At 50.8% G+C, this 27,405-nt stretch overlaps 1 protein-coding gene across 9 annotated transcripts in view; it reads left to right on the forward strand.

Annotated features, from left to right (window-relative positions):
- Sema4d (semaphorin 4D) overlaps positions 1–27,405 on the forward strand; it is a 111,905-nt gene that overhangs the window by 56,630 nt on the left and 27,870 nt on the right. For 8 of the 9 annotated variants that reach the window (XR_012440513.1, XM_074052378.1, XM_074052381.1 and 5 more), the window contains exons 2-7: positions 16,562–16,873; positions 18,280–18,425; positions 21,521–21,583; positions 23,038–23,136; positions 25,984–26,077; positions 26,996–27,109. Coding sequence is in view for 8 of the 9 variants with exons in the window: in XM_074052378.1 (XP_073908479.1) it covers positions 16,768–16,873; positions 18,280–18,425; positions 21,521–21,583; positions 23,038–23,136; positions 25,984–26,077; positions 26,996–27,109 (622 nt within the window). In the remaining variant the exon portion in view is untranslated. Of the gene's footprint in view, positions 1–6,106; positions 6,462–16,561; positions 16,874–18,279; positions 18,426–21,520; positions 21,584–23,037; positions 23,137–25,983; positions 26,078–26,995; positions 27,110–27,405 lie in introns of those variants that run through there. The other variant, XM_074052379.1, reaches the window with a different exon arrangement.

The following is a 27,405-nucleotide window of genomic DNA, read 5'->3' on the forward strand; positions in this document are numbered from 1 at the left end:
TATGTGTGGGAGAGCTGGACCCACACGGGGCTGCCAGGTGGGTGACCATCTCTTGGGGCCTGTGCTGACTGGGGGTGCTCTTGGACAAGTTGCCTCGGGGCCAGTGACCCAAGGCTGGGATGGTATGAGGAGTGATCCTGCACTGAGTCCTGCGTGCATCCCCTCTTCACCCCCCCTCATATGGCTAGATCCTCTGGACTTCTGGGTCAGGGTTCTGGAGCCCGTGGGTGACCAGACGACCCAGAGGGCAGAGCCCGACTGAAATGCGGTGCACTGCTCTGCTGCATACTGTTGTTTGTTGGTATCTGCACATTGGTTCCAGAACACCCACAGACCAAAATCCACTGATGCTCGAGCGGCTTACAGAAAATGGCACAGGGTTTATACCTGTGGTGCCTGGGGCTGAGCCTGTTAACTTCTGTTTTTGGAGGTACTAAGGGTTGGACTCTGCCTCCTTGCACTGGCCAGATGGGTGCTCTACCACTTGAGCCACTCCGCCACCCCTTTTTGTGTTGGTAGGCCTGACCTCCATCCTTCTGTTTATCCTTCCCCGTGTAGCTGGACGACACACACAGCCATTGGTTGAGATGTGGGGCTGCCACGGAGCCTGTGTTTGGGACCCCACTCTCTAGCCTGGCATCATGCAGGACAGTCCTGGCCTGGGCTTCAGGAGTGGACACCGAACTCTCTCAAGGCCAAGCCATTGTTCTGAAGCCAGAACGAGATGGCAGAGCCATTGTCCTGTAGGTGCAGCCTAGCTGATCTTGGTGTAATGATGTTCTAGAATCTCTTTGGATTCTTTTTTGGTAGATATGGGTTCCTGTGGATTCCGAGGCTTGGTGCTCTTGGCTTGAGGAGAAAGCTCTGTCTTGGCCACATGTTATTCCTATCCCACCCCTAGCAGTGAGTCCAGCTTCTTCCTGCCCTGAAGGAGACATGTTTCTAAGTGTCCCTGCGGGAGCTGTAGGGCCTAGGAAGTGTGTGTTGGTGTCCAGTGACCGTGACTCACCGGTTCCCCTTAACCTCGAGGTGACTTGCTGTATCTTACATGTTCTGAATCATCGACACACAGCATAGAAAAGAGGGCCTGCCTCTCATCTGGCAGGACAGTGCTTGTTGTGGGTCAGCCAGACCACAAACCCAGGGCTTGTGAACTCGGCTTACGGAGTTCCAGGCCCAGGTACCCTCCCTTGCCGGGGGACCTGGATTGCCCGGACAGGTAGGCTCTGGTTAGGGGTCCTGTTTGTAGTGTGCAGAAGAGTCCTTGGGATTGGGGTCCCTTTGATTACTGCAGTGGGTGATTCCTCTGTGGCTCAGCAGAGCTCTTTCCCTGGGCCCTTCCTGCCACTTTGGGGACTGCATTTCTGCTAGAGCCCAGATCGCACCTGTCTTTCTACTGACCTTCTTGCAGCCTCTGCTGCAGTATGGGATCAGGCAGACTTGAGTACCCCTTTGGGTCATGTCTGTATCATCTTAGTTTATTCTCTGCCTCTCATGACTCCCCTGGGTGGAAGTTGAGGAAAAGAAGACCAGCTCTGCAAGGCAGGGCGGATGGTGGATGGGAGCCATGATTGGGTTAGAGGGCTGGTTAGAATTTCCTGGATTATAGTGTATTAAACTCTAATCCAATATTGGATCATTTGGGTATTTGGAAACTAGAAACTGATGGAAATTCTTGCCATAACTGTGACAGTGGTTGTGCAGTAATTGCCTTAGGGGCAAAGGGAACACTGGTGCTCCCAGATAGTAAAAAGCTTAGACCTTCCAGGGCCAGGTGCGGTCGACCAGACAGGTGCAAGGTTGTCGTGTTGTCTTGTTTTTAGCACTTTACTGATGCTGTTCCCACTCACCCACAGTGACCACTCGGTGAACTATTAATGGGATGTGGGTTGGTTTGGTTTGATTGTGGTTAAGAAGTAAAAGAGTTATGCACCTACTCGGAAAACAGGGGCAGGAAGATGGCTTGGGCCCAGGAGTGAGGCCAGCTTGGGCAACATAGAGGGACCCAGACTCAAAAAGGAGCAGTCTCAAAATAACTAGCTGTGTTGAAGCTGCTTCCCTGATACCAAGGACCAAGGTGCAATTTCCAGGGTCTCTGGATGGAGGCAGGGCCGGTGAGAGAGTCAAGGGGTGATGCACATGAAGGGTGTGCACAGAAGAGTAGCAGTTGAGTCGGCAATAAGGTGGGACCTGGCAGCCTCAATCATGACCTCGTCCTCCTAGGAGGGGTGCAAACCCAGGCCCTACACAGAGTGTGAGCTGCAGCAGGTGGCTCCTGTCACAGGCATGCCACGTCATAGGGATGGGATCACAAGCAGAGCCTGTGTTGACTTGGGCTCCTGCCCATTCAGTCCTTGGTTATAACCTGTGGTCAAGCTGGCCTGACTTTGTAATTTTGCTGTGTATTTCCAAGGAATTGTTAAAGATGAAAGTATTTTACTAAAGGGTAGTATTTTGTGGTTTTGAGACTTAAAAAAGAAGTCCCCATTTGGGCCTGATCCTCTCCCCTCTTGCTGTGCCTTTACCATGGCCAGGAGCATTGGTGGGAGAGGGGGGTTTTGCAGCTGGGTTGGGCTTGGAGTGGCAGGGCAGGAGAACCCCCGCCTGGAGGAGATGGATTGGTGCCCTGGTGAAAGGTCATGATCCCCTAACCACCCCCGCCCCTCCCCGTGGACAAATGGAGGTGATCAGGAGCAGGGCGCAAGGCATCCCAGGCAGCTCAGGTGTCCCTGTGCTTTTGGGGACAGGAGGCATCAGCTCAGAACACAGCAGGAGAGCAAACACTCCCAGTCTCCAGTCACAGTGGCTGGAGCCCACAGGAAGCATCTGGTGTCCCTGCCACAGCCTTCACCATGTACAGTGGACGTCCCAGGGCCTGGGATGTGCTGTAAAGCCTGGGTTCATTGCAGGGCCTGGAGGGAGCCTTGGCTCTCACAGTGACTCTAGACCATTGTTGTGTTTCCCTCTGCACAGCAGTGCCATCAAACCTGGTCCACCAGGGCTTGGAGCAGATTCACTGGAGTGGGGGCCCAAGGGACAGAGGTGTGGCTGCTATTCCAGAGACAGCCAGCAGGCCACACATTCATGTCATGATCCAAGTCTCTAAGGTTGGGGCAGCAGGTTTGTGGTCTTCTGTTGCTGAGTCCTAGGAGGGTTCTTCTCAGATGTTAAACACTGGGGTCAGTTAGCTTGTACACGAACAGTGCATCTGTGTTGTCGCCAATGCCCCATGCTTCTGTGGAATACAGTGCTGAGGCTGCTGGAATCCAGCAGGAGCCTGTCTGGCTCTCTGAAAGGTCTTCACTCCCTTGCTCACCTTTCCTAAAGGTGGACGTTAATGTCTTTCCTGCTCAAGTTTTCCCCCACACCCAGTACATGAAAACTGGCTGAGTGGAGGTTCCTTGATCTACAGGACAGGGCTGTGGTGGCCCTGACGTGGGAGCTGAGTCACTGTGGCCAGGATTTCAGCTGGTGGCTTGAGGGTAGGGAGATGTATGGTGGAGAGAACGCAGAGGTCTGTGGGGTACAGGCTGGCTCTCGCATCTGGCTGCCTGTTATGAGGCTCCTGCAGACCCTGGATGAGCCAGAAAGCTGCTTGGTCACTGTACTTGGGGGCAAGGTCTATTCTGTAGCATATTCTTGGAGCTGCACAGGAAGGATGGAAGAACACCTTGCAAATCATAGGTCACCCTTCAGGGATACCAGATTGGAGATTGGGCCCATCCTCTGCAAGCCCCAGAGAGAAGAAGCAGGGTTCAAACCAGTCAGTAGTGTGATGCCAGCTGCCCTGTGAGAAAGGGTGACATGAAGATGGGGGACTCAAGACAGGTGCTCTTAGAAAGCGACACTCCTTCCCCTTGGGTGGCGGGTGCCAGATGGAGGCTGTACATAAGGTTTTGATGGTACGCACTGTTGGGTGGATGGAATGGGGGGTGTTCCCTGTGGTACTGTAGTCCAGGCCCTCCCCACCTGCTTCTGGCCAGGGTGAGGCACTTGAGCAGGAGGCTTGTAGCCCTTTCCTGCCCAGCTGTGCTGGCTCATGTTGGTGTTGCTACACCCTGTCCGCAGGTGTCTGTGCATGTGGACATGGGTGGCCCTAGCTGGCGGAACCCAGTCACTGGGCCACATCAGGCGTGGGACAGTTAAACCCTGCTTCTTGTTCTATCTTGCCATGTCATCTTAGCAAGGCAGGTGTAACCAACTGCATTTCATAGGTAGCAACACTCATAGTTAACACTCGCTAGTGTTCCACTAGGTACCAGATGCTTCTGTAAGCTCTTCACATAGATTAATCTTGGACCCTCATAACAGCCAGTGAGGCAGGTACTGTTAGTTTGCCCACATTCAGAACAAGGAAATAGAGGCCCAGTAACTTCCCCCAGAACACTCAGCTTGGTGAAGCCAGACTTGGAGCACAGATGGTTCTGATCCCAGGGCCCCTTGCCTTGCTCCTTTCCAGCTGTCTCCTCCAGGGGCTGAGGAGCACCTGGCCAGTCCTTCTGGGAAAGTGAGGGCGTAATGACAGAATGGAGGCAGGAGGAAGGCCTGTTGTCATCTACTGCTCTCCAGGCCTAGGTGTGGTCCTCTTTTGTGTTCTTGGGGATGTGGGAGGGGGTATAGACAGGACTTTTTGCATGTGTGGCAGGAGCCAGGAGATGCAGGGGTTGGGACTACACAGAGGGCAGTTACACAAGGAGGCTGTTTTGCATTCTTCTGCAGGGTGATAACTAATTATAACTTTTGGGGTTTTGTGTTGAGGAAGCAGAAAAAATGGTCTGAGTGGAGGCTGAAGACAAGCTGGCGGCCCCGGGGCCTGGGTGAAGTCCCTTGTGATTTAGAAACTGTTGGAGGCTGGATGTGGCCCCTGGGCTCCCGGAAGGCAGGAAGTGAGGACACTGACTGAGGAAGGCTGTTGGAGGCCTCTGGGGATCAGATATATCCTGCTGTCGTGTGTTGTTTCATGCCCTGACACGATGCTGAAGATACTGCTCATCTTTTCTAGCCGTAGAACGAGCAGTTCTGGACCTTCATTTGCTGGAGAGACGAAGATGGATTGAATTTCGTGAAAAGAGGTTTTCAGTTTCAGAGTTCTTGCCCTTCCCGTTACTTACCGAAGCTTCTCTTTGATGTCTAGCACCCTCTTTTCCCACTGAAGTGTTTCAGACCTGTCGGCGTGGGTTACCATGTAGCTTTCCCAGACGCCCATGGCTGTGGACTTGCTGAGATGCTGCCCAGGGTGGGGTCACAGTGCCTCTGCAGCGAGTCCACTGGGAGCACTGCTGCTGGGCCCTGGGAGCGGGCTATTCCCAGGACCCTCCATGTGCCCCCTTGGGCCCCCGTGACCCATTTGCTAGCTTGAGGATTCTGTTCATGCTTGGGGTATGCCAGACGCTGAGAGACCGGGCCGGCCTCAGGAAATGAGCAGTGGTTGCATTTGCTCTGAAAACAAGAGGAAAGCCTGCAAGGATGGAGCAGTGAGGGAATCGTTTATGATCAGGGAGCATCCCTGTCACTGGGGCCAGCCTCCAGACTGTCCCCAGTCCTGCATGAGGCCTCTGGCTATGCAAAGTGGAGTAGATCAGCTCTCAATCTAATTGTTGGTGACATCACTGGGCTTGGAGACTCCTTTCAGAGGGCTCTGTCACACCCTGTGTAGGGTGACAGACACGCTCCAGAAACCGTGCCCCACTGCAGGGTGGACATTTTCATGTTTGTCTTAAAAACTACCATGATAAACAAAGGGAAGGCTGGGAGTGTGGCTCAGTGGTAAAGTACTTGCCTAGTACTTGGCCAAAGTCCTGGGTTCCATCCCCAGCATCCCCCCAAAATAAAAAAGATGAGTATCAGTTTTTTTCTTATAAAGGTGTTGTCTCTATTTATCCCTTGCTGGCCTTATGCAGATGAAAAGGGTCTATGTCTGGCATTTATAGCCAGTCAGATGGTGCTTTTCCTGATATGTGAACTCTGCTGCCTGTCAAGGTGGGTTGTATTCAGACGGCTCATGTTGTGTGAAAGTGGCTGTAGTAGCCGGGCATGGTGGCACATGCCAGTAATCCCAGCACTCAGGAAGCTGAGGTAGTAGGAGCCGTGAGTTCCAGCCCAATCTGGACTACATTGTGAGACCCATCTCAAAAATGAAAAAGAAAGAAAGAAAAGAAAACGGAAGTGGTGAAGGCTTGAGGCCATACTTCCCCTTTGCTGGTGGGTATTGGCTGGCCAGCTGCCTTTCTTCCATCTGTACCAGGGCCTACAAACCACAATGGTCCCAGAATGGAAGGTCATCTGTGTGGGGTCCACAAGTTTAGAAGTGTGGCAAGAATTTGTTGTTGGTGCCTTTCTGAAGTGATGCCACGTTCAAGAGGATAGAGTGTTAAGGGCTTGGCTGTCTTTGTTTCAATGCGAAGTTTTCTGAGGACAACTGTCTAGAAGCCCTAGGAAAGACCCCAAGGCACACAATATAGGTAAGTCATGTCATTTCATGATCTGTGTTCCCAGGTTGGTGAAGCTCATACCCTCTAGAAGCCTAGTTGGATCTGGTAGACAGTTGGATACTCGGTGCCTAGATGCTCCTTGGGGCCAAGGTTGAGATCTAGCTGCTGTTCCTTGGTGTGGTACTCGGCACTGGAGCCCCTGGCCCGCCTTTCCCTTTACTTCTCCCAGTTCCCCACCTTCCTGGTTCCCTTGGTGGCTCCCCTCCCTGCTGTGTGGTGCCTGGTGGCCGCCCTGCTGCTAGAGCCTTGATGGCCCCCGTGTGGCACCAGAACGGTCACTTTTCTTTCGGGGGTTTAGGGAGGTGCTTGGAGAGATGCGGTGTGAAAGGAGGTTCTAGGTATCCTCCTGCCTTTGATGTGGGCCAGTTTGTGATTCATCTTAATTTTGGTCATTTCCAAGCCAAGCCTAATGTTAGAACAAAGAGAAATAACCAGTTTGAGATGTAAAAGCAAGAGGAAAACCCCATCTTTCCTTCCTCCTTTCCAAACCCCTCATTCACGGTGGCACAAGATAATGGGCTCGGTCTGCTTGTAGAAGTCCTGCCAGACCATGCCTGTGTGCTTGTGATCTGGGTGCCATCACTAGAGCACATTGCCTCTTTGGCAGGGCTGTTTTATGTGTTTATTTTTGGCAGTATGGAGGTTTGAACTCAGGACCTGGCACTTGCTGGGCAGATGCTCTCCCACTTGAAGCATATCCCCAGCCCTATTTTGCTTCAGTTATTTTTCCTCCAGGGTCTTGAGTTTTTGCCCAGGACCAGCTATGCCTCTCACATAGTTGGGATGGCAGGCGTACACCACCATGATCCTCCCAATCTCTACCTCCCAAGTAGTTGGGATTACAGGTATGAGCCACCGTGCCAGGCATAGGGCCATTTTAATCAGCACAGCCTCACTTCTCGGGTGGCCTTTGCACTTCTGATGTGAATTTGCTGGGTATATAGGTGTATATATATATATATATATTATACAAATTACTTGTACCTTGGGCTGGGAACTCTGTTTTTCTACTGGTCACTTTATTTAGGAACAGTTGTAAGTGTTGGCACTTGGGTTTCAATATCACTTTCCTAGTATTTTCCTCCCCCCCATAGGTCATTTATCTTTGAATTTTCTTGGTCTCTTTGAAGGAAAGTTTTTGAATGTTTGGGTATAAGGAAATTGAAGGGCTCTGTGCTATTTAAAGCAGTAAGAGAATATTCTAGCCGAGCCCATGGGGAACGGCTCTTCCACTATTTTCTATACTGCTGTTGTAAAAAGTGTGACATTCTTTCAGAGAAAAGAAGCACTTTTCATTTTTATAACATGCAGAAGAGTCAAAGAAATAGCAGGCAACCATCACCTATACCAAGAAACACGCAGGCGCTATGTGTGGGCATAAATTGTTGTTGTGTTGACTTCAGGATAGTATAGTATGGTGAAGACATCAGGTTTTTAATGAATGAATGAATTTTTGTTTTATCAAAGTGTATGTGTTTAAAAACAAACATTAAAAATTGAGTTTCTTGCCCATTCTCCTCCCTGTGTCCAGAGATGACCTCTTAACAGCTAGACGTGTGTCCATGTCTGTATGTGCTCACATCTGGTGTCTGTGTGAGTATATCCCTGTGTACACTTGTATCCTTGTGTGTGGCGCCTGTCTCTGTGTGTATCTGTGTGTGTAGACCACCAGAGACATCCTGTGTAGACCCAGTATGGAGCACGGCTCCCATGTTGCTCGGTACCTGCCCTCGCCTGTGGCAGAGGCATGAAATGTGCTCACGGTGGTCCATGCATACCTGCCCTGCTTTGTAACAGTGCGTGCTGACCTGTTCCCCCACCCCCCACCCCACTGAGGACTCAGCCCTGAGGGTCAGTCCTTGTCCATGTCCCCTTGCACACTGGTCATAGAACTGCCACCTGAGAGTGGCCAGGGCACAGGAGTGTGGACAGTGGGGATTTCTGAATGGCTCTCAGAAACCCTTCTTCCCACCCTCTCCAGCACTAACTTTCTGTTTGCCTTGTTGTCAGTGCGTGGTATTTTTTTTTTTTTTGATTTACATTTCTTTTGTGGAGTTAAGCACCTTTGGAATTATTTTTGAAGATACAAAAGTTTTATAAGATAGAATTAAGAATGCAAATAAACTCCAATTACAGCAGAGCTTCAGTGCAGTGTGTTTTATGTAATTTGGTCCTCTGTATATTCAGGCATGCCAGTGGCATTTCAAATAACTCCTCTGAGTAAATGCTGTCCTCTGGCATTCTGGAAACATCCCTGCTGTATTGTATGTGGTGCCCGGCTCCCAGGGGCCTAACAGCCCCTGGATTGAGTTATGGTTTTGGTTGGCTCAGGCTGCTGTGACAAAATTCTATAGCCTGAGCAGGTTTTGAATAACAGACACTATCTCAATACTGCAGGCTGGGAGTCCAAGATCAAGCAGATTCAGGGTCTGTGGCGGCCCACCTCCTTGTTAGTTGCTGATGCTCTCTGTCCTCAGTGGTGGAAGGGGTGAGGGAGGCAGCTCTCTGGAGCCTCTGTACCCCTCGTGACCTCACCACCTCCCAAAGCCTTCAACTCTTGGGCTTAGGCTCCCTTAGAAATTTATTGGTTGACAGAAACGTTCATGACAGCCACCACCAACACACATGATGTTGGTGACCTCTACAGGGCCATGGAGCATCAGTGACAGTCCTCCCTAAGGGTCTGGTCAGCCATCCCCCTCACTGCCTGAGAACCAGGTCACCTGGATTCCTTTTGACATCCTGGAGAGTAGAGTGGGACGACATTAGACCAGTGGAAGAGGGCTATTTTATTTGTCCAAGTGCTAGCCTGACCGGGCCACAGGACCCGTTCCCAAGCCGAGCATACATTCTGCACACTCTTTGCCCCTTCAAGGTGGCTTGAGGTGGCATACCTTGGGACAAAGGGTGCTAGCCAGCTGCCTGTGCTGGCTGTGTCCAACCTGATGCTGTGGCAGGGCCTGTGAGCTGGAATGTGGGTGGTGTGTGCTTTGCTACAGGGCTTTTTCAGTACTAAGATGCACTATGTGCTTGTTGCAAAAGGAAACGAAGCACAGTGTCACCAAGCCCTTGGGGACTGGGACTGGGCCTGGACGCGGCCATCGCAGCCTGGTGCCTGCTGATGAGATAAACGCACTTCAGACCAGGACAGGAGTCCCAGGGAGGGACAGGGTGGAAGGGAGAGGCCACGCTGCCCTGAGCACCAAGAGTGCTCCTGACGGCCGTGTCAGGGTCGCTTCAAGGTGGAACCTCTTCACATGGCCTTTTTCTTTCCCCATGCCAGTCTCAGAGCCCCAGTGGACACCAGCGTTTCCCACCATCTGTACAAGTCACTCACAACTGCCTGCTGGCTGGGCTTCCTGGGGCATCCACTGACACCTGTTGAGCACTTCAGGACTGCATGGCCCTTCTGCAGACCAGTCATGAATGCAGAACAAGATTCATCTTGACTCTGTTCTGTGACATTCTGCCATTGGGGTCTTTATCCTGTCTGTCCTGCCTTGTTGGTTTGGGTGCCATGTTGGATTTCCTGGTCTCTGTCTTGCCTCTAAGGGACTCAATCAGGAAGCCATTTTCATGTTCTTTACCACATGCTCTGAAAGCCACAGAGCAGGACGGTGGGGTGGACTGCAGGGGTCAAAGGGTCAGTGCAGGAAGGAGCCACCAGCCCTCAAAGCTTCTGGAAGCTTCTGAATGTTCTGGAAGAGGGATAGCTCATGCAAAGCTAGTGCAAAAGCAAAAGTAGTTTGCACAGTAGGGAGCAACAGAGCCAGGTTGCTGGTGGCTCCAGGAGCTCGTACCACTGCTCAGCCCCCTCCCTGTCCCCTGCTTGATGACTCGTCCCATTCTCCTGAAAGTGACCCTAGGGTCAAGGCTCCACGCAGACTGCTCACTGCCCACTCTTACCCACACTTGGGAGGCCACCTGCAGAGGTTGTGTGAGCTGTGTCAGGACCCAGGACCCACCGAGCTGTTTTATTCCAAGCTACAGGAACCAGGACACTGATTTCTTTCTAAATTCATTTCATCACAGTAACTAGTGCCCTTTATACGGCCTGCCAGGCTTGACTCTCAACTCCCATTCCTGCTGCCCGGAGATGGGAGTTTAGCCATCCCTTCTTCGTTCTTTTTCCTTCAAATTTGTTTTACTTTCGTTTCTTGACTTCTCCAATTTTTGTTATTTGGGCAGCACGTAAGACTCCTGTAATCCACTCTGATTGCATTTCTGTTCATGGACTGCTCTGCTTCCGCTGGCGTTATTAATTGCTTCATTTTGAGTGTGTGCACCTTCATCCTTAAAAACCTGTGTGTCTGTTACTAATTGATGCTCAGAGCCTGCCAAAGTCATAAAAGTTATTTCTGCAGACAAGCCAGTGGAAGCCATCAGTAACCCATGAAACCCCCTTTGGGGTCTGTGCTTCCCCACTTCCCAGCTCCCTACCGTCTGTGCCTCCTCAGGCCACACAGCCTGCTTCGCAAGGAAGGAAACCTGGGATGCAGCTCCCTTGTCCTACTGGGGCATATCAGTAGCTTTCTGAGAAAGGATGGGAGGGAGGTAAGAATTTTGAAAACTTGGGGTGTGATGAATTCTGGGTGAGAGGTCATCTTCCCTTGGATTTAGAGGCATCGCTGCCTCCTGGCTTTCAGCAGGGTTGAAGAGATTTCCGGTTCAAGTACTAACCAGGCTTGACCCTGGTTAGCTTCCAAGATCAGATGAGATCAGGCGCCTAGACAAGGCTGAGGAGATTTCTGTTACCTGTTTTCTTTCTGGAAGCTTTCAAGACCTTCACTTAGATAATGATCATTGTGTCTGAATGTGTGGGCTTCTCTCATTCACTGTGCTGCTTGCTGCATCCTTTCATTCTGAAACTCATGTCCTCTTTTTATTCTTTCTCTTCAAATTCCTTTTTTTCCCAACTCTTTTTTAGAGCGTCTGCTAGTTTAACATAGGACTCCAGAATTGACCCTCTAGTTTTCTTGTCTTCTGACTCTCTCTCTCTCTCTCTCTCTCTCTCTCTCTCTCTCTCTCTCTCTCTCTCTCTCTCAGTGGTACTGGGGTTTAAACTCAGGGCCTTGTGCTTGCTAGGCAAATCCTCTAACACTTAGCCATGTCCCAGCCCTTTTCTCGCTTTTAAAATATAATATTTCTGTCATAGCTAAGCACAGTGGCATAAGCTTATAATCCCAGCTATGTGGGAGACTGAGTGAGATAGGAGGACTAGGGTCTAAGGCCAGCCCCAGGCAAAAGTGTGAGAGTCTACTTGAAAAATAACTAAAGCAAAAAGGATTGGGGGTGTGGCTCAAGTGGTAGAGCTCCTGCCTAATAAGCATGAGGCCCTGAGTTCAAACTCCGGTACCACCAAAAAAAGGGGGAAAAAGCCTGACACATCATTCAATTTTAGGAAACCTGTTTTACCACTGGGTTTTCAATCAATTGGATATTTTATTTCTTTCATCAAACTTTTTTTCTAAGCTTTCAGTTCTGTTTCTTTGTGACTTCTCCCCTCCCAGGCTCTGGTTTCAGCTCTATTTAGTCTGAAAAGTCAGTTAGCAACTGTGTTACATGTGTGAGAGTAGCTGGCAAGCATAACCCTTACTGAAAATCAGATTGTGCAGGATAAAATTAAATAAGTTAATTTAAAAATCGAGGTGAAATATTCAAAACCCATTACTTTCTAATAATTATGCAAAATAGTAATTGCATCATTGTTTTTTGCATTCCGCTATTATGCATATTTTGGGGTTTTTTTTTTTGTGACTTGTCCACTGGGTCTGTGTGGTGGGAGTGCTGGGCACTGGAGTGTGGGGTTCACCCGCCCCGACACCTGTGGGGAGCTGACACCAGTCAGTGCTTTGTAGAACAGATCCCCACCCCCACCCCAAGAGCCGGCTGTTAGAGCCTGCCAGCACACCACTGGTTACCCTGCACCTAGGGTTTTTTTTTTTTTTTTTTTTTTGGGCATCTGTTTTCAGCCTTACAGTTTATGTCCTTTAGAGTGCCTTTGCTCTGAATTTGAGGAGATTTAAGATACATCTCTGTGTCCTGGGTGCTAGTTCATAGGAAAAAAAATCCTCCAGTCTCCTCCAACTCTTGGTGGCAGTGTGTTCCATGGGACCCTGGAGCATGGACTGTTCTCAAGGCCCTGAACAGGAACTGGACCTGAAAAGAACGATGCCTAGTGGGGCTCACATCTGCTCCGTGGCCGGGGATCGCCTGTGGCGTGGGTACTCGGTCAGGTGTCCAGGCCCTGAGGCCCTCACCTGTACCCCTATGTGACCCAGGAGTCCTCCTCGGGCTGTTTATTGGTGTTTGGTTTGGCAGTGGTAGGGATGGAACCCAGAGCTCTACCACTGAGCTACACCCCGAGCACTGTTGTTTTTTAATAGACTTGTAGATCTGTTGTAGGGTCCCAGGTACAATAGGCCTTACAGGTCCCCTGCCCCTCACGTACAGCCTCCTGCATTCAGCAGCTCCTTTGTCCCAGTTGATGAACCCACACGAACTGGTCCTCAAAACCTGAAGGCCATGGTCTCCCATGGGAGTCACTCCTGTGCTGGATGCCCCATGGGCTTGGGCATATGAATAAGGACCTGGGTCCACCAACACGGTGTCCTGAGCAGATTTCCCTGCCCTGACAGCCGTCTGCATCCCTGCCACCCTGCCTAGCTCCAGTTCTGCCTTTGCCAGAGCATGCCAAGCTGGAGCAGGAATTGCTCACCCTGACCTCGAGGTTCCTCACAGCTGTGATGTGGCTGGTGCATTTCTCCTTAGTGCTAAATAACATTCCTTCCTCTGCTGTAGCACAGTTGGATTGTCCACGTCCAGGCCCTTGCCACCGCCACAGCTGGCTTCCCGTGCCATTTACCGTCCTGTCTCTCAGGCTCACGTCAGTCTTCAGAGAGGCGTCCCCTCCATGTGCCTTGGCCTCTTGTGGTGACTTCCCTTGTTTTGTCACAGCTTGGAGCATCTCTTGATGTGCCTGACCCTTTGTCTGGATAGGGTACACAAGCCACCAAAGGGTCTGTGCCTGTCGTGTCCTCACTGATGCATCAGGTGCCCAGGTCAGGATGTTGGGGTGAGGGCACTCTGGCCGGGCCACAGTGTCCTGGTCATATGTGCACCAGAACTTTCCAAAGATGTTAAGCTGTTGGCTTCCTCCTCCTCTGGCCTGCACGTCATCTGTGACCCTCTCAGCTGAGTATCACCCTCTGCTCTGAAAGGGCCACTTCCAGCTCTCGTGGGTGGGGTGACTCCTGTCACATGGACCCTGCCAAAGGCCGAACTCCTACATAGCCAGGGGACCACCATTCCAGAAGGTGAGTGAAGGGCAGTAGGTGCAGAGCCTTCAGGGACTCTGCGGCCTGCCAGCATCACCACCACTGCCCTTTCCCTGTGTCTGGAGTCACATGCCAGGAACGTGGGATACCCAAACCACCGGGGCCATTCACGGGGTGTCTCTGCAGCCGGCTCACCAGCTCCCTGCACAGCTTCTGTGGGGTGCGGCCGGCGAGTTCAGACTCACCCATTGTATTTGTCAGAGAGTGGACACTGTCGTGATTAAATGCTTGTTAATTACATGTCCTGATGATCTGATACCGCTGTCTGTGAGACATACTTGTGTAACTGCATGCAGGCTGGGTGTGGCCACTTTTGTCTCACAGAGGAGAGTGACTCTGTTCTTTCAAGGAACTATAACCAAGTGTGGAGTGGAGGCCCTCTGAGCGTGTAAGCCAGTGAGTTCTCTTCGTTGGGGGCTTAGGTGATGACTGCTGCCTGTTCGGAGCTCCAGGTGGAGACGTTCTAGGAGCCACACTTGGTAATGGGCAGTCTCCAGACCTGTGGATGACGTGGGGCATGGGTCCATGTGGGAGACTTGGGGATAGGTACATTGGGAACATTCTTAGTGCTGGAGACCGACAGAGGGTGGCTGGTACAAGGCCTGTCTCGCCATATTCTGGTAGAGGGAGTGGGAAGAGGAACGGACCCTACAAGAGGCATAGCTAGGCTGTCCACATCCTGTGGCCCTCATTGAAAGCAGGTTTATGTCTGAGTGGTGGAAAAATATGTCATGTGAGAACTGACACAATCTGGTTTACAGTGACAACTTCTCTGGCCACTGCTGCTGTGTGGCGATTGGATTATGGGGAGTTTGTATCAGTTTGGAATTGAATCAGTCGGTAACATAAATCTGAAAACAAGTCATTTAAAGAGATTAACCATTTATGAATAAGTCTGGGATGGCCAGTTGAAAGTAGAAAGCAGGTGCAAAGCCTCCACCATATTGTCAAGGTCCCAGCTCCTGTGGGATTCCACTTGGTAGCTCATAGAGTATGATCCTGATTTTCCTGTTCAAAAGGTGGTTGCCAGAGCTCCAGCCATCAAAATTTGAGCTCTAGGCAGCACCACGGGAGGAAGAACTGAGGGCAGAAATGCAATTGCTAACTGAGTCAGCCTCTTTTCAAGAGCTTTTGTGGAGTTCCTATCTAATAACTTCCTCTTATAGTTCTCTGACCAGAGATAGGGAAGCTTGGAAATGTGGTGAGCTGGGCACACTGCCAACCTAAGGTAGTTCTGTAGAGAGAGTAAAGGGACAGGAAGCCAGTGGTCACCATCAGAGAAGACAAGAGTAGGGCGGGGTGGGGGGGTAAAAGGCTGCTGGGGAGGCTAGGATAAGAGGCTGTTGACTTAGGTTGGGGTGGTGGTATATCCGAGGCATGTTCCAAGTAGGGCAGTGCACTTGTGGGATTCACTGTGGGTTGGGACTCGAGGGGTGAGATGGCCCCTGGAGGCGCCTTTCTTGGGTGAGGATAGCTCAGCGTATTGTCATGAGCAACCCAGGCTGCAGCTGGCTTGGGGTTCCCCCAGAGCCCTTCCTATGTCTGAGACCCTGGCTAGCCGTGTGGAGTTGCAGATCTGGCCCCTTCATTCTGTGCTTGCAATGTGCAAACTGGTCTTCTCGTTCCTAACTAGTGATGCTGTGTGGACACTGATGACTCTGGTTTGGGGCAGAGGACCCGTTGGGTTCCGGTTACTGGGTCTTGTATGCCAGCGGGCTTAAGGAGCATTTTCTGACACTATTATTAATTGCAGTAGAGTTGGAAAGCTTGCAAGGTGGTACCCTCCATTGGGGCTGACCATCCTCGGGCTCAGGCTGATGTGGCCCATGTGTCCCTCTGCTCCTCCCTCACAGCTGGGTTTTAAATGGAGGGAAACAGCTACATGAGGGCCTTGTTTCACAAATGTCCCTTTGAGCCCACGCGGCGATGATGTGGAAAGCCTCTTGCAGCCCACGGCTCCTTCCCTGACACCTGTAGGTGCCAGTGCCTTGCGTGCAGACTGAGACCCTGTTGCACTGAGTGCCCCACTGGGTGGCCTGAGAGTGGCATCACTGTCCTGGTCACCAGCCCTATGGTGAGAGGGAGCAGCATGGATTTAAGAGAGTTATGTGGACTGTGTCTCAGTGCCTCATTCCCTCACTGTGGTGGAACGGGGCCTACCGAGTGGACACATTTGTGAGCTCGCCCAGCACAGGGGCCTCCGACTGCCCAGGGACACAGCTGTCCCTTCCTCCTTCTGCTTCAGTCTTTGGCCTCCTGCCGTGCCTGGTTTCAGGGCTGAGGTTGCCCCTTGGTGCTGGGTGTCCAGGGCTGTGTCATTGTGAGTCCCTAGCCTTGGCCTCATGCGCATGCGTGAATGTGTGTGTATGTGTGGCACGAGTACACGTTTGTGTAGGCACGTGCACCTGTATGCATGCACGTGTGCACTGCAGCTCTGTGGCCCTCTGGTCTCTCTGGACATTTCCTTCCGTCAGCACTAGAGGAATTGGGAAGGCAAGTCTCTGAGGGACCCACCCAGGCTCTGTGCATCTGGTTACCAGCCGTGCAGCAGCTGTGTGCTGGGCGTCTCCACAGTCTGCGTCAGGCCCCTCAATGAATCTGCCCCACAATGCAGGGTTGGGCTGGGGCAGAGGAGAGGCACTGAGTCCTTTGTCTGCATGGGAGGTAGCAGGAGTGGCGTGTGGCCTCACATCCCAACGTATGACCTTTCTTTTCCCTTTTTTTTTTTTCCAGTATTTGATGCCCAGGCAGTGAGAGTGGCATCCAGCCAGCAGGAAGATGTAGCTTCTGGGGGACCCTGCCACTCACTGGCTCCAGGCTGTGCTGCCAGTGCCCCAGCTTTGAGCAGCGTCCCGCTGATGTGACTCCTCGGTCTCCTACTGCCCATGAGCCTGTGCTGCTGAAGACCCAAAGCAATTGCCCCCCCCCCCGCCTCCCCAATGAGGATGTGTGGCTCTGTCGGGGGGCTGCTCCTGGCCCTGGTGTTGGCGTTTGGGACAGCAGTGGCATTTGCACCCATACCCCGGATTACCTGGGAGCACAGAGGTGAGACCCAGGGCTGTGCAGGTGCTGAGGATGGAGGGAGGGGACAGGACAGGATGGGATGTGCTTGGATGCTGGGATGGACTGCTGGATACCCGGCACTGGCTTTGTGTGAGCCAGAGGCCTGTGTGGCTGTTCAGAGGGATGCTTGCTAACCGGAAGCCTTCCCTGGCTTGCTCAGCCCTCTTGCCGGTCCTGCAACGTGCTGTTTGAATTGGGGATCCCTGAAGGGAAGTTTGCTTCCTTGTGACTGATGACAGCTGAGGCTGCCCGTGCACTTGGGGAGAACCTGGAGGAGACCAGGCCAGCAGGCGCCAAGCTTCCTGCACTGATGCACATGTGCTGTACACTAGTTTCAGCTGTGGTTATTTCCCGGCTAGGGAAGCCAGAGTGTAAGCATTGGATGCTGCTTCCAGGCAGGACCCAAACTCTCTCGGGCAACATTCCAGGCCCTCGTGACAGAGCCGGGACCTGAGTCTTGGTGCATCTTGCTTTTGCAAGCCTTCCTGGCTCTTCCTGTTTTGTTTTACACCTACTGTGTGCTGGGCACCGTGATTGGTGCTGGGGGATTTCAGTCCAATGCTATTACACTCATTAAACTATATAATAAGCACTAATTATAGATCAAGCAATTGAGCGACAACAGACATCAGCTCTGTTAAAGTGACTCACAGCTTCAGAGCATTGGGGTTGAACTTCTGACATGAGCGTGACACAGGCTGTAAGTGATACTGGAACAGAGAGAGATAATGGTATGTGCAAAGGCACAGGGAGAGGAAGGAAAGTGCCATAAGAAGCTGCAAAGTCTTCCTGAACTCCCGACTCTTCAGTCTTTGGATACTTGATGGTTAATGAATGGATACTTGATGTGGAAAGCCAAGTTCAAAGCACTCATATCGATGCCAGGACAGCTGGAAAGAAGAAACAGCTTCTTAAAAATAAACAGCACTTAGAGGGCCACGGTGTCCCATGCCAGTAATCCCAGCCCTTAGGATTTGAGATCCTGAATCATTACATACTTTCCAGACTTGATCCATGGATGATTCAAGACACATAGACACGAGGTAGACGGGCAGGTGGAGGCATCTGTCCTGTGGTCCCCTGGGAGGCTACTGAGTAGGGAGCTTGGAAGAGCAGTCAGGTGCGCAGCTTTGGTCACGCATCAGCTCCAGGGACCGGGCCGTGATCTGGTCCCTCGTATGCACTTGATGACTGCGTGGTAGGTCTGCCCTGAAGTATCCATATCGTTCCTCTGCTGCAGTGAGCATGCATCCGTGGCTGCACAGGTTTCCACCCAGGTGGGCTCGCTGTAACTGAGTGGTACTCTCAGGACTGGTCGAGGCTTAAAAAGGATCCCTCACCTCTGTCCTCCCTTCCCTGCCTCTGACGATGCCCCTTGCCTCCCACAGAGGTAGGTCTGGTGCAGTTTAATGAGTCGGGCATCTTCAACTACTCGGCCTTGCTGCTGAGTGAGGACAAGGACACCCTGTACGTGGGTGCCCGGGAAGCCATCTTCGCATTGAATGCTCTCAACATCTCCGAGAAGCAGCACGAGGTAGGTCCTGGGCCCCTGGACCCTGCTGCCTTCCATGCAGCCCCACCTTGGGGTGTCTGCTGGCAGCACACCCAGGGAGTGCTCCCTGTTCATCTTCTCCTTTTGAACTTTTTACCACGGGACAATCTCCACCATGCCCATAAACAGGCCAGGCTCTCATTCCTGCCTGGCATAGTCCCTGCCTCTGGTGGTATTGAGGCAAATCCTGGCCCCGCCTTCATCTGTGCAGTTCATAAAGGAAAGGATTCCTTTTTGTCCAAATATCCCAAAAAAGCATCCAAAATTCATGTCATTAAATACTTAGTCAGTGTTCAAAGTTCACCAATTTGCTCATGAATATTTTTATTTGTTCAAAGAGTTACTTTGGATGCAGTGGAAATCAGCTCGGCACCATCACTGCAGCCTGCCGTTCTGTCCATTTCATCTCCAGCACCAGCCTCAGTTTCCTTCCTGAGAAAGCCACTCTGCACAACTTGTGTTGTGTCTCGGCCTTGACGTGGCTCCTTGCATCCTTAAAGTGTCTAACATGGGCCCCTGTCTCCTCATATCCTCTGCTGGTCAGCTCCAGGGCTTGCCCTGAGCAGGGTGGAGAGAGGCAGGTGGTCCCCCTGCAGGCAGGGTCCATCCCCTGAACTCAGAGGCTTGTGAGCCGGGAAGCTGTATCTCACTTCTGCCTCTCCTTTCCGTCTGTCAGCCAGAAGTCACCTCTAAAGGGAAAGTGCCCTTCCCCAGCTGTTTGGGTCCTGGAGTCCAGTGCCTTTGGGAAAGTCAGGACAGGTGTTATGGTGGATTTTGGACACATTTGATATGCTTATGCTCATTGAGTTCAGTCCTTTTTTTATTTTTACTTTTGTGATGCTGGGGATAGAACCCAGGGCCTCATGCGTGCTGGGAAAGCACCTCCCATCCAGCTGCTTCCCTAGTCCTCATTTGATGCTCTGAGTGCCCCATTCCAGGCCAGTGGCAGCCTCTCGGGCTGGCTTCTAAGGTCCAGCAGTCTCAGGTTGCCAGGCTGTTCGAGGCTCATGTGCACATTTCATGTCCAGGTCTCTTACTTCTCTGTTACGTCTTTGTCACCAGGGTCTACCAGATTCTTCATTTGTATTTGTCACACCAGTGAGCTTTTTAGCATTACCCTTTGAAAATAAAGTGTTCATCCTAAGAGTCACAGAGCACAAGGTGCTATGGGCTCAGCTCCTTCTCAGCTCCTCCTCCTTCGTGGTTCTAGTCACTCCCTCCCTCTTGGTCACTTGGGCCAGGGCTGTGACTCCAGGCATTTCTCAGGGAAAAGCCCTGGGGACACGATCCAGGGCCTGTCCCCCTGTCCTTAGGGGTTCATGCAGGCAGATGATAAGCCACATCTGATCCTCCTTTTAACGTCTGATAGAAATTGCCAGTTCAGGTGGGACCTTGCTCAGACCTCGAGTCCCGATTGTGATGTCCATTGCTGTGAAAAATCACCCTGTGTGGTTTGTCTGCTGCATGGGCACCTGGTGGGAACGCACTGCGCTTGTTCAGATGGACCCCTCTCCTGGGCTCCCCTCCCCAGGAAGTTGTGTGTGCTGCCTGACACCTGTGTGAGTCTCGAGGTGGGGAGAGATGCCCTCTTATTATTTCCGCATTAGTTTTGGGGCCTCCTGCGGGGCTGGTGGGGGGTGATGGGACACTGGGGGCCTCAGTTCCTCCTTCTGTCTTGTGCTGTTTCCTACCCTGTGTGGGGGGGTTTGGAGGGTGGCTCCACCCCCACATCACCCTCATTTTAGGCAAGGTGGTAGTAACATGGATCTGCCTATGGACGGAGTTAAGCCAATAGTGCTTACCACCACCACAAGTGTGAGGAATTGTAATTCTGCTCTCCCCTGCGAGAGTCGGCCACAGGGCTCTTTTCTTCTTCAAACTGGACTTGCAAGTCACTTTTTAAAGCTTTACTAACAGGGATTAATTGCACACATTAATGTTTCCATACACGTATACACTGAATGCTGATGGAATCTGACCTTCCCCAGCCCCACACACTTCCCCAGGTTGACGTTCTGTCGTCTACATCTGAGAAAAGGTGCAGTGCTTGTTTTTCTGTGTCTTAACTTATTTCACTCCACACGACGTCCTCCAGTTCCATCCATTTTGCTGCCAATGACAGGGTTTCATTCCTCTTTACTACTGAGTGATACTCACTGTGTAAATATGCCACCCTTTCTTTATCCGTTCTGTCGATGGGCACCTGGACTCATTCCATGTCTTAGCTATTGTGAGTAGTGCTGCCTAAAATCACTTTTGCAAGGATGACAAAACCCACTTTAGGGTGTAGCTTTTTGGCAAAAGTAATTTTTCCCTACTTCCAATAGTTGTGTCTGCTATTCTTTTGCAGTGAACAAAAGTACTGTGGGAACCAGCCTTCCAGGCCCTGCTGGTTTTAGGGTGAGGGTCATAGAACATTCAGTAAGGCCTGAGACAGCTCCCCAAGTCTCCTTCCCAATCTGAGATTTTATCTCCAGTTTAGAAACCCCTGGGCTCTGAACTCTATGGTGTGCTTTTTAAACAGTACATTTTTTTTTTATCCCAGCACTTCCTTTTTCATCAATACTGGGGTTTGAACTCAGGCCTCGTGCCTGCTAGGCAGATGCTCTACCACTTGAACCAGGCTTTGTTTTTTTGTGCTTTTAGTTATTTTTTTAAATAGGCCTGGGCCAGTCTGAGCCTCTGTTCTCTTATTTAATGCTTCCTTATTTAATGTCAGGGCATACCACCAGGCCCAGCTATTTTTTTTTTTAAATTGTTCAAGATAGGGTCTCACACACTTTTTGCCCAGGGTTGATGTCGAGCCTCTGTCCTTTTGATCTTTGCTTCCTGAATAGCTGGGACTATAGGTATGAGCCAACACGGCTGGTCCCAGCACTTTTTTTTTTTTTTAAAGAAAAGGAAGAGCTGGGCACTGGTGGCTCACGCCTGTAATCCTAGCTACTCAGGAGCAGAGACCAGGAGGATCTCAGTTCGAAGCCAGCCCCAGGCAATTAGTTCCATGAGACTCTATCTCGAAAATACCTAACATGAAAAAGGGTAGTGAAGTGGACTCTTGATTTGTTCCTCCCTAACAGGTATACTGGAAGGTCTCTGAAGATAAAAAAGCGAAGTGTGCAGAGAAGGGGAAGTCGAAGCAGGTAATTTCTTTTGCAAGTTAAAAACAAAACAAAACACCATGTATTTCTTAGTTGCTTTAACCTCATACATGCTGCTACTTGTAGGCTGGGCATTGTGTGTGGGTTGTGTAGTTCTGTGGTCTCCGGTTGGGTCATCGTGACACAACAGGGAGGCTCCTCCCTTCTGTTCCTGTTCCTGGGATAGCCACTCTCACAGCAGGTGCCAGACATACAAATTGAACTTACTCAAATGGCCTGAGATGTTGACTATAGAAGACAACTTCCATGTCCAGACGACTGGCGCAGGGTGTAAAATTTAGGATACATCCAGCCTTAGGCCTGGAGGACTGTGAGGATTTGGGCACAGTGCCCATTTAGGGAGCACTGAGCCGAGTCAGTCCCTTGGGAGCTCTGGGTTACCCTTGCCACCCACAGTGCCACTGCATCCCCGCCTGGGGCTGGGCTAATGGGCAGATATCCAGGTTCTCAGATTATCAGAGCCCAGTTGTCCCTGATCATGGGTCACCACAGCTGAATTAGGCAGATTTCAGGAGTGGTTGGCTAATCTCAAAACAAAATTTCTTTATAATTCAAGAATTTTTCTTAAAAAAAAAAAGGTGCTTCCACTAAGGCATCTGTCTCTAAACCCAGTGTTATCTGAGGAGATGAGAGGGCAGCAGGCACTGCGATGGCAGGCTTGGCACAGCTAAGTGAAGTAGCCACTCCCACTGCCCGCCCTGTGCCAGGCCAGACAGTGGCCTGCGTCCCTCCTCCCAGCTCCGTGGAGGGATGATTGTGAATTGCAGCCCACCAGTTTGAAAACAGTCATGGCAAAAAAAAGTTTCCTGATTTGAGATAATTTCAGACTGTAGCATGTATAATCCAAGGACTGTTCACCCTGAAATAGCACAAGGGTTTGTAAATGGCACCTTTTGTTTTGCTGCTGAGGCCTTTATAATGTACAGATGACTATAACCCTTTTTTGGTCCAGCCTGTCCCCTTGGATGGGGCTGGGACTCTGAGAAGTGCTGTTTCAGTTCTGTGTACGCAGGAGTGGAGGATGGGGTTCCCTGGAAGGCAGAGGGGCTTTTGTACCAGAATATGTTTTCAGTAATTTTGGCAACAAAATAAGTGCTTAGAGAGAGTAAAATACATTTCTTTCTAGAGTGAATGTCCCCAGTGCAATTTGAGGTCAACTTGAATTGCTTTGTCTGGTCACCAGATCTTTTTCTGAGTGTCAATTAGTGACTGAACTGAAATTGTGTCTGACATCTGAAAAGTCTGTGGATACCACAGAGATAAGTATGCATAGCCCAGCTTTTGGAGTAGGTGTGCCCCGGGTGGGTGGGGTAAGGAAGAGCCCCGAGAGGGGCATGAGGAAAGGCAGGGCAGCCTGTGAGTGCACTTGACATGTGGATATTGAGGGCACTTCAGTGGCCAGCTGTTGATTTGTTGGTGTGTTCTTCTTCCTGCAGACAGAATGCCTCAACTACATCCGGGTGCTGCAGCCACTCAGTGCCAGCTCCCTTTATGTGTGTGGGACCAACGCGTTCCAGCCCACCTGTGACCACCTGGTAAGACCACAGACTCATCCCTTGAGTCAGCAATGGTCGTAGCAGCTTCGTCAGTGCTTAAAGCAGAGTGAGGTCCTGGGAATAAAGTGGTCTCCACCCCCAGAGCACCAGGATCTTCTCAGTTCAGCCCACACGGCTACTCTGAGCCTTGGCACTGGTTGGTGGATGGACATTTTAGAAAGTGTGGTGCTGGCAGATGTGCCTTTGGATCTCAGTGACCTTGCTGCAGTAGGCTCCAGGTCATGTGGACAAAGGTCCTGCTCCTGGGTGGAGTGTGTGCTTGGTTGATGCCTTCATAGGTCTTTGGATGTCACCATTCGGTGTCAGGGGCTGGTGTGACCCTGCCCACTGAGCCATCCTCCTGGATCACCCACTCTTGAGTGGTCTGACAAGTGGGGCCACCTCTGCCCCTCCCCAGTCTCATCCCTGACTGGTCCTACTGGCATCCTGCCCCGACCCCTGTGAGTGAGGTGGGGAGGGGCTTCCTCATCCTGACAACCAGATAGAGGGGGAGGCTTACGACTGTTCATCTGATTCTTTGAGGAGGAACTCTGTTTATTCGGATAATCAGAGGAGCAATTTGACAATAGTCACAAACAGGAGGAGGAGGAGTGTTTTAAATATCTAGATGGGAGGACAGAAATGAGCACATTTTCTGGTGACACTCCCTGGATGTAAATGAGTTCTTAACAAATGCAGAACATTCTTTGTGGTGGTCCCCCTTACCTGCTGGGGCTGCTTCCCAAGACCCTCAGCAGATGCCTGGTACTACTTAAGTAGTACCAAACCCTACATCTGACAACCAAGACGGCTACTCTGTGACTAACAGGTAAGTCGTGCGTACAGCAGAACACAGGGATGGCTCATGTCTTGGTCCTGGGCAGGGCAGGGCAGAGCAGGATGGCAGGAGGTCCCCATGCTACTCAGAACCCACAGTTGCTGCAATGGCTGAAACCACGGAGGGAAGAAGACTACTGAAATGAAAAGCTTTTTTTGCCAGAACCCTTAATTGGAATTTAAAAAAAGATATTCCCAGCTGTAGCGCAGAAGTAGAGCATTTACCTACCGTGCAAAAGACCCTGGGCTTGATCCTAACACTGCAAGAAAAAGAAAAAAAAAAAAAACATCCAACCTCGAGTCAGAGAAATGACAAGACAAAGTATGGACTCTAGGATTCACTCAGGTGGCTGGGTGTGGTTAGTGTGTGGCCATAATCCCAGCACTCAGGAGACTGAGGCAGCCTGGGCTATATATAGTGAGACCCTGTCTCAAATAAATAAGCAAACAAAAAAGAAATTCACTTCGGAACCTGGTGCTTGCTCACAGATGTCAGGTATGACACACAGCATGCATCTATCTACCTGGTGTTCCAGTTTGGTACCTCTGATGCTGGCAGCTGAAGGTGACACGGTATGGGAGAGGTGTTTCTGTAAAGACAGTCCTTAATAGACACTGCTTCTTGCTAAAGTGCAAAAAACAAACAAACAAAAAAGCAATTGAACTAGAAACATTTCGCACACTAAACATCTGGCTCACCTCTAGTTAACGGAAGCTGATTTCCATGGAGATACCTATTGTTGATAAACGCGATAAATACTTTAAATCTACATCTGTAACATTCCCTGAGACTTGAAATAAAAGATTTCTCAAACCTATAATGTCTATACTAACCACTTAGCTTGCAGCTGGGAATATTCGCGTCTGTGTGTACATTCATGTGTGCGTGCTTGCTGAAATACTGCCATGATTCCCAAATGCCTTTGCAAGCAGTGACATTTTCCTGCCTATATTTTCCTCTGATATCATCAGTATAGCTAAGAAAATGTCTGGCAATTCCCCAATATCATGCAACCTCCAGACCTGTCCAGGTCACCCCGGAAGCCCCAAGTGTCTTTTGCAGATGTAATATGTGGGTTCTATCAAAGGGGTTTACATAGCCACCCCACTCAAGTTTCCTAACCTGTGAATACTCTTTTAACCTGCCTAATACCAGCTGCAGCTGAGACCTTCCTGCCTCACTGGCAAGTGTTTCTAGCCAGTGTCCTCAGGCAGGGCTGGCCCGCTCCCAGCAGGCTTGCCCCATGGGTGGCTCTTCTGTCACTTACTGGTTCTGCCTGTTTTTCCTCCTGGGTGCTCTTCCTTATGTGTCTGTACCTGCTGCTTGAATGTTCAGGGATGGAAATGCCTCCTCCGTGATTTTGTGGGCATTCCCCCTGATTCGTCACCTGTCGTTGAATTTTGTCTTGTTTTTCCCTGTATGAGAGATTCTGGTTCTTTGTGAGGTTGGATCTAACAGGTTTGGGTTTCTGTGTGGGGTGAAGAGATTATAATCCAGGATCGAAATCCAGGCCTGTACTTTCTCATCGTGTAGCAGGGATTGCGTTGTCTATTCACGTCAAGGATCCACCTGGGATGGGCGTTGGTGAGTGGAGGGAGGGAGGGACTCTGCTTTTCTGGCTTTGTTGATAATAGCTCTCCCTGTCAGTGTTGATGGGAAAATTCTACGCGTGGGCTTCTGGTCACTTGCTGAGCACATCCTGTATTTGGTTCTCCCTGGCCTCTCATCTCCCTTAGAGCCACTAGTGTTACTGTCACCGTTTTATAGATGAGTAGACTGAAGCTCTGAGATCCTGCGTAGCCTGGCTGGGGCCTGAGGCACTGGTGTGGAGACCTGAGCTGAGTGACATGCAGCTTGGCTGGCTCCAACAGCAGGACCCATGTGGCCTAGTATCCATTTGCTTGGTCTCACAAAAATAATGAATCTGTAAAATTAAATGGCACAAAGACATGTTGTTACCATGGAAAGCCAGACAGCTTATGATGCCTTTTCTTTTTGTTCTGTTGTAGAACTTAACATCTTTTAAGTTTCTGGGGAAAAATGAAGATGGCAAAGGAAGGTGCCCCTTTGACCCTGCACACAGCTACACATCCATCATGGTTGGTGAGTTACCACACAGGCTTCTTCACCCCCAAAGATCATGTCCCCACATGGGGCCCTTGACCCCCCCTTCCTTCCTCAGTCCTGCCTCCCAGGGCCTCGTTGTAACATCAGCCACCTTACAGAAGGTCCCTGGGCACAGACTCCTACTTAGAGTTTTGAATGCATTGTTCAGAGGGATAGCCAGGCACCACCACCATGTAGGCTGTTGGTGCACACCATCCAGGTATTCTTGACTGGGAAGGAGGTTAGTGGCGAGTGGGCTGGGAACCTCATGGGTACCCAGTGTTACCCAGCATTGTGTAGACAGCCCTGTTACAGTGGCGCACGAAGGTTGTTTGCACTTTACGATGGTGTGGAATTGCACTCACACACCCTTTCAGTTTTCACCTTCAGTACTGTGGTCAGTGACATGCATGAGGAATTCAGTTCCTTCCCACAAAACAGGCTTTGGGTGAGATGCCCCTGCCTGTGCGCAGGCTGATGTCAAGTGTCCTGAGTACTGAGTACTAAGTTAAGGCAGGAGAGGCTGAGCTGTGTCGTCTGGGAGGGAAGGCGCACTGAATATATTTTGAGTTACAGTGTTTCCAACTTAGAATGGCTTTGCACTGTAACCCCATACTAAATGTGGGCGCATCTATGTTTATTATTATTTCACTTGATGCGGGAAATTCTTGCTCGTGTCTACTTACTGCCCTTTTACTTACAAGATGTAGCTGAACGTGGTGCCTACAATAATCTAGAGAAAAGACGTGGATGTAAGAAGCAGAAGCTTCATCCCACAAGTTGGGAGATGGTCCTTTCCCTTTCTACACAGGAGCTTCGCTGGGTCACAAAAACCATGTTAAAGCATCTTCACCACAGCCAAAGGGGGGGCTGGTCTAACTCCCCTTTCCCCTCTTTCCTCCCTGGCTGCTGCAGACGGAGAGCTTTACTCTGGAACATCGTATAACTTTTTGGGAAGCGAGCCCATCATCTCCAGAAACTCTTTCCACAGATCTCTGAGGACAGAGTATGCGATCCCGTGGCTGAACAGTAAGACGAGCAGCCGCCTGGTGGCCATGGCTGTGCCCTGGTTGACGTCCCCCTGGCTATCCCCAAGCCCTGACGTCCTGAGCGCATCAGTTCTGTGCAGAGGGAACTCTGGATGTGCTTAGGATCCACACCGGAGTCTTGTCTGGTTTGCTTTCTGCTACCAGAGCGTTGTTTCAGGCTGTTTTTACACCCTGCCCTGACAACAGTTTTAGGAGATTGTAAATGGAGACCTCCCACTCGTCATATTGGGATGTTGCGTCATTTCTGGTGGCCTTCAGGGCCTGGCCAGATGGGAT

Source organism: Castor canadensis, chromosome 13 (assembly GCF_047511655.1).
Source record: "Castor canadensis chromosome 13, mCasCan1.hap1v2, whole genome shotgun sequence".
Taxonomy (NCBI): domain Eukaryota; kingdom Metazoa; phylum Chordata; class Mammalia; order Rodentia; family Castoridae; genus Castor; species Castor canadensis.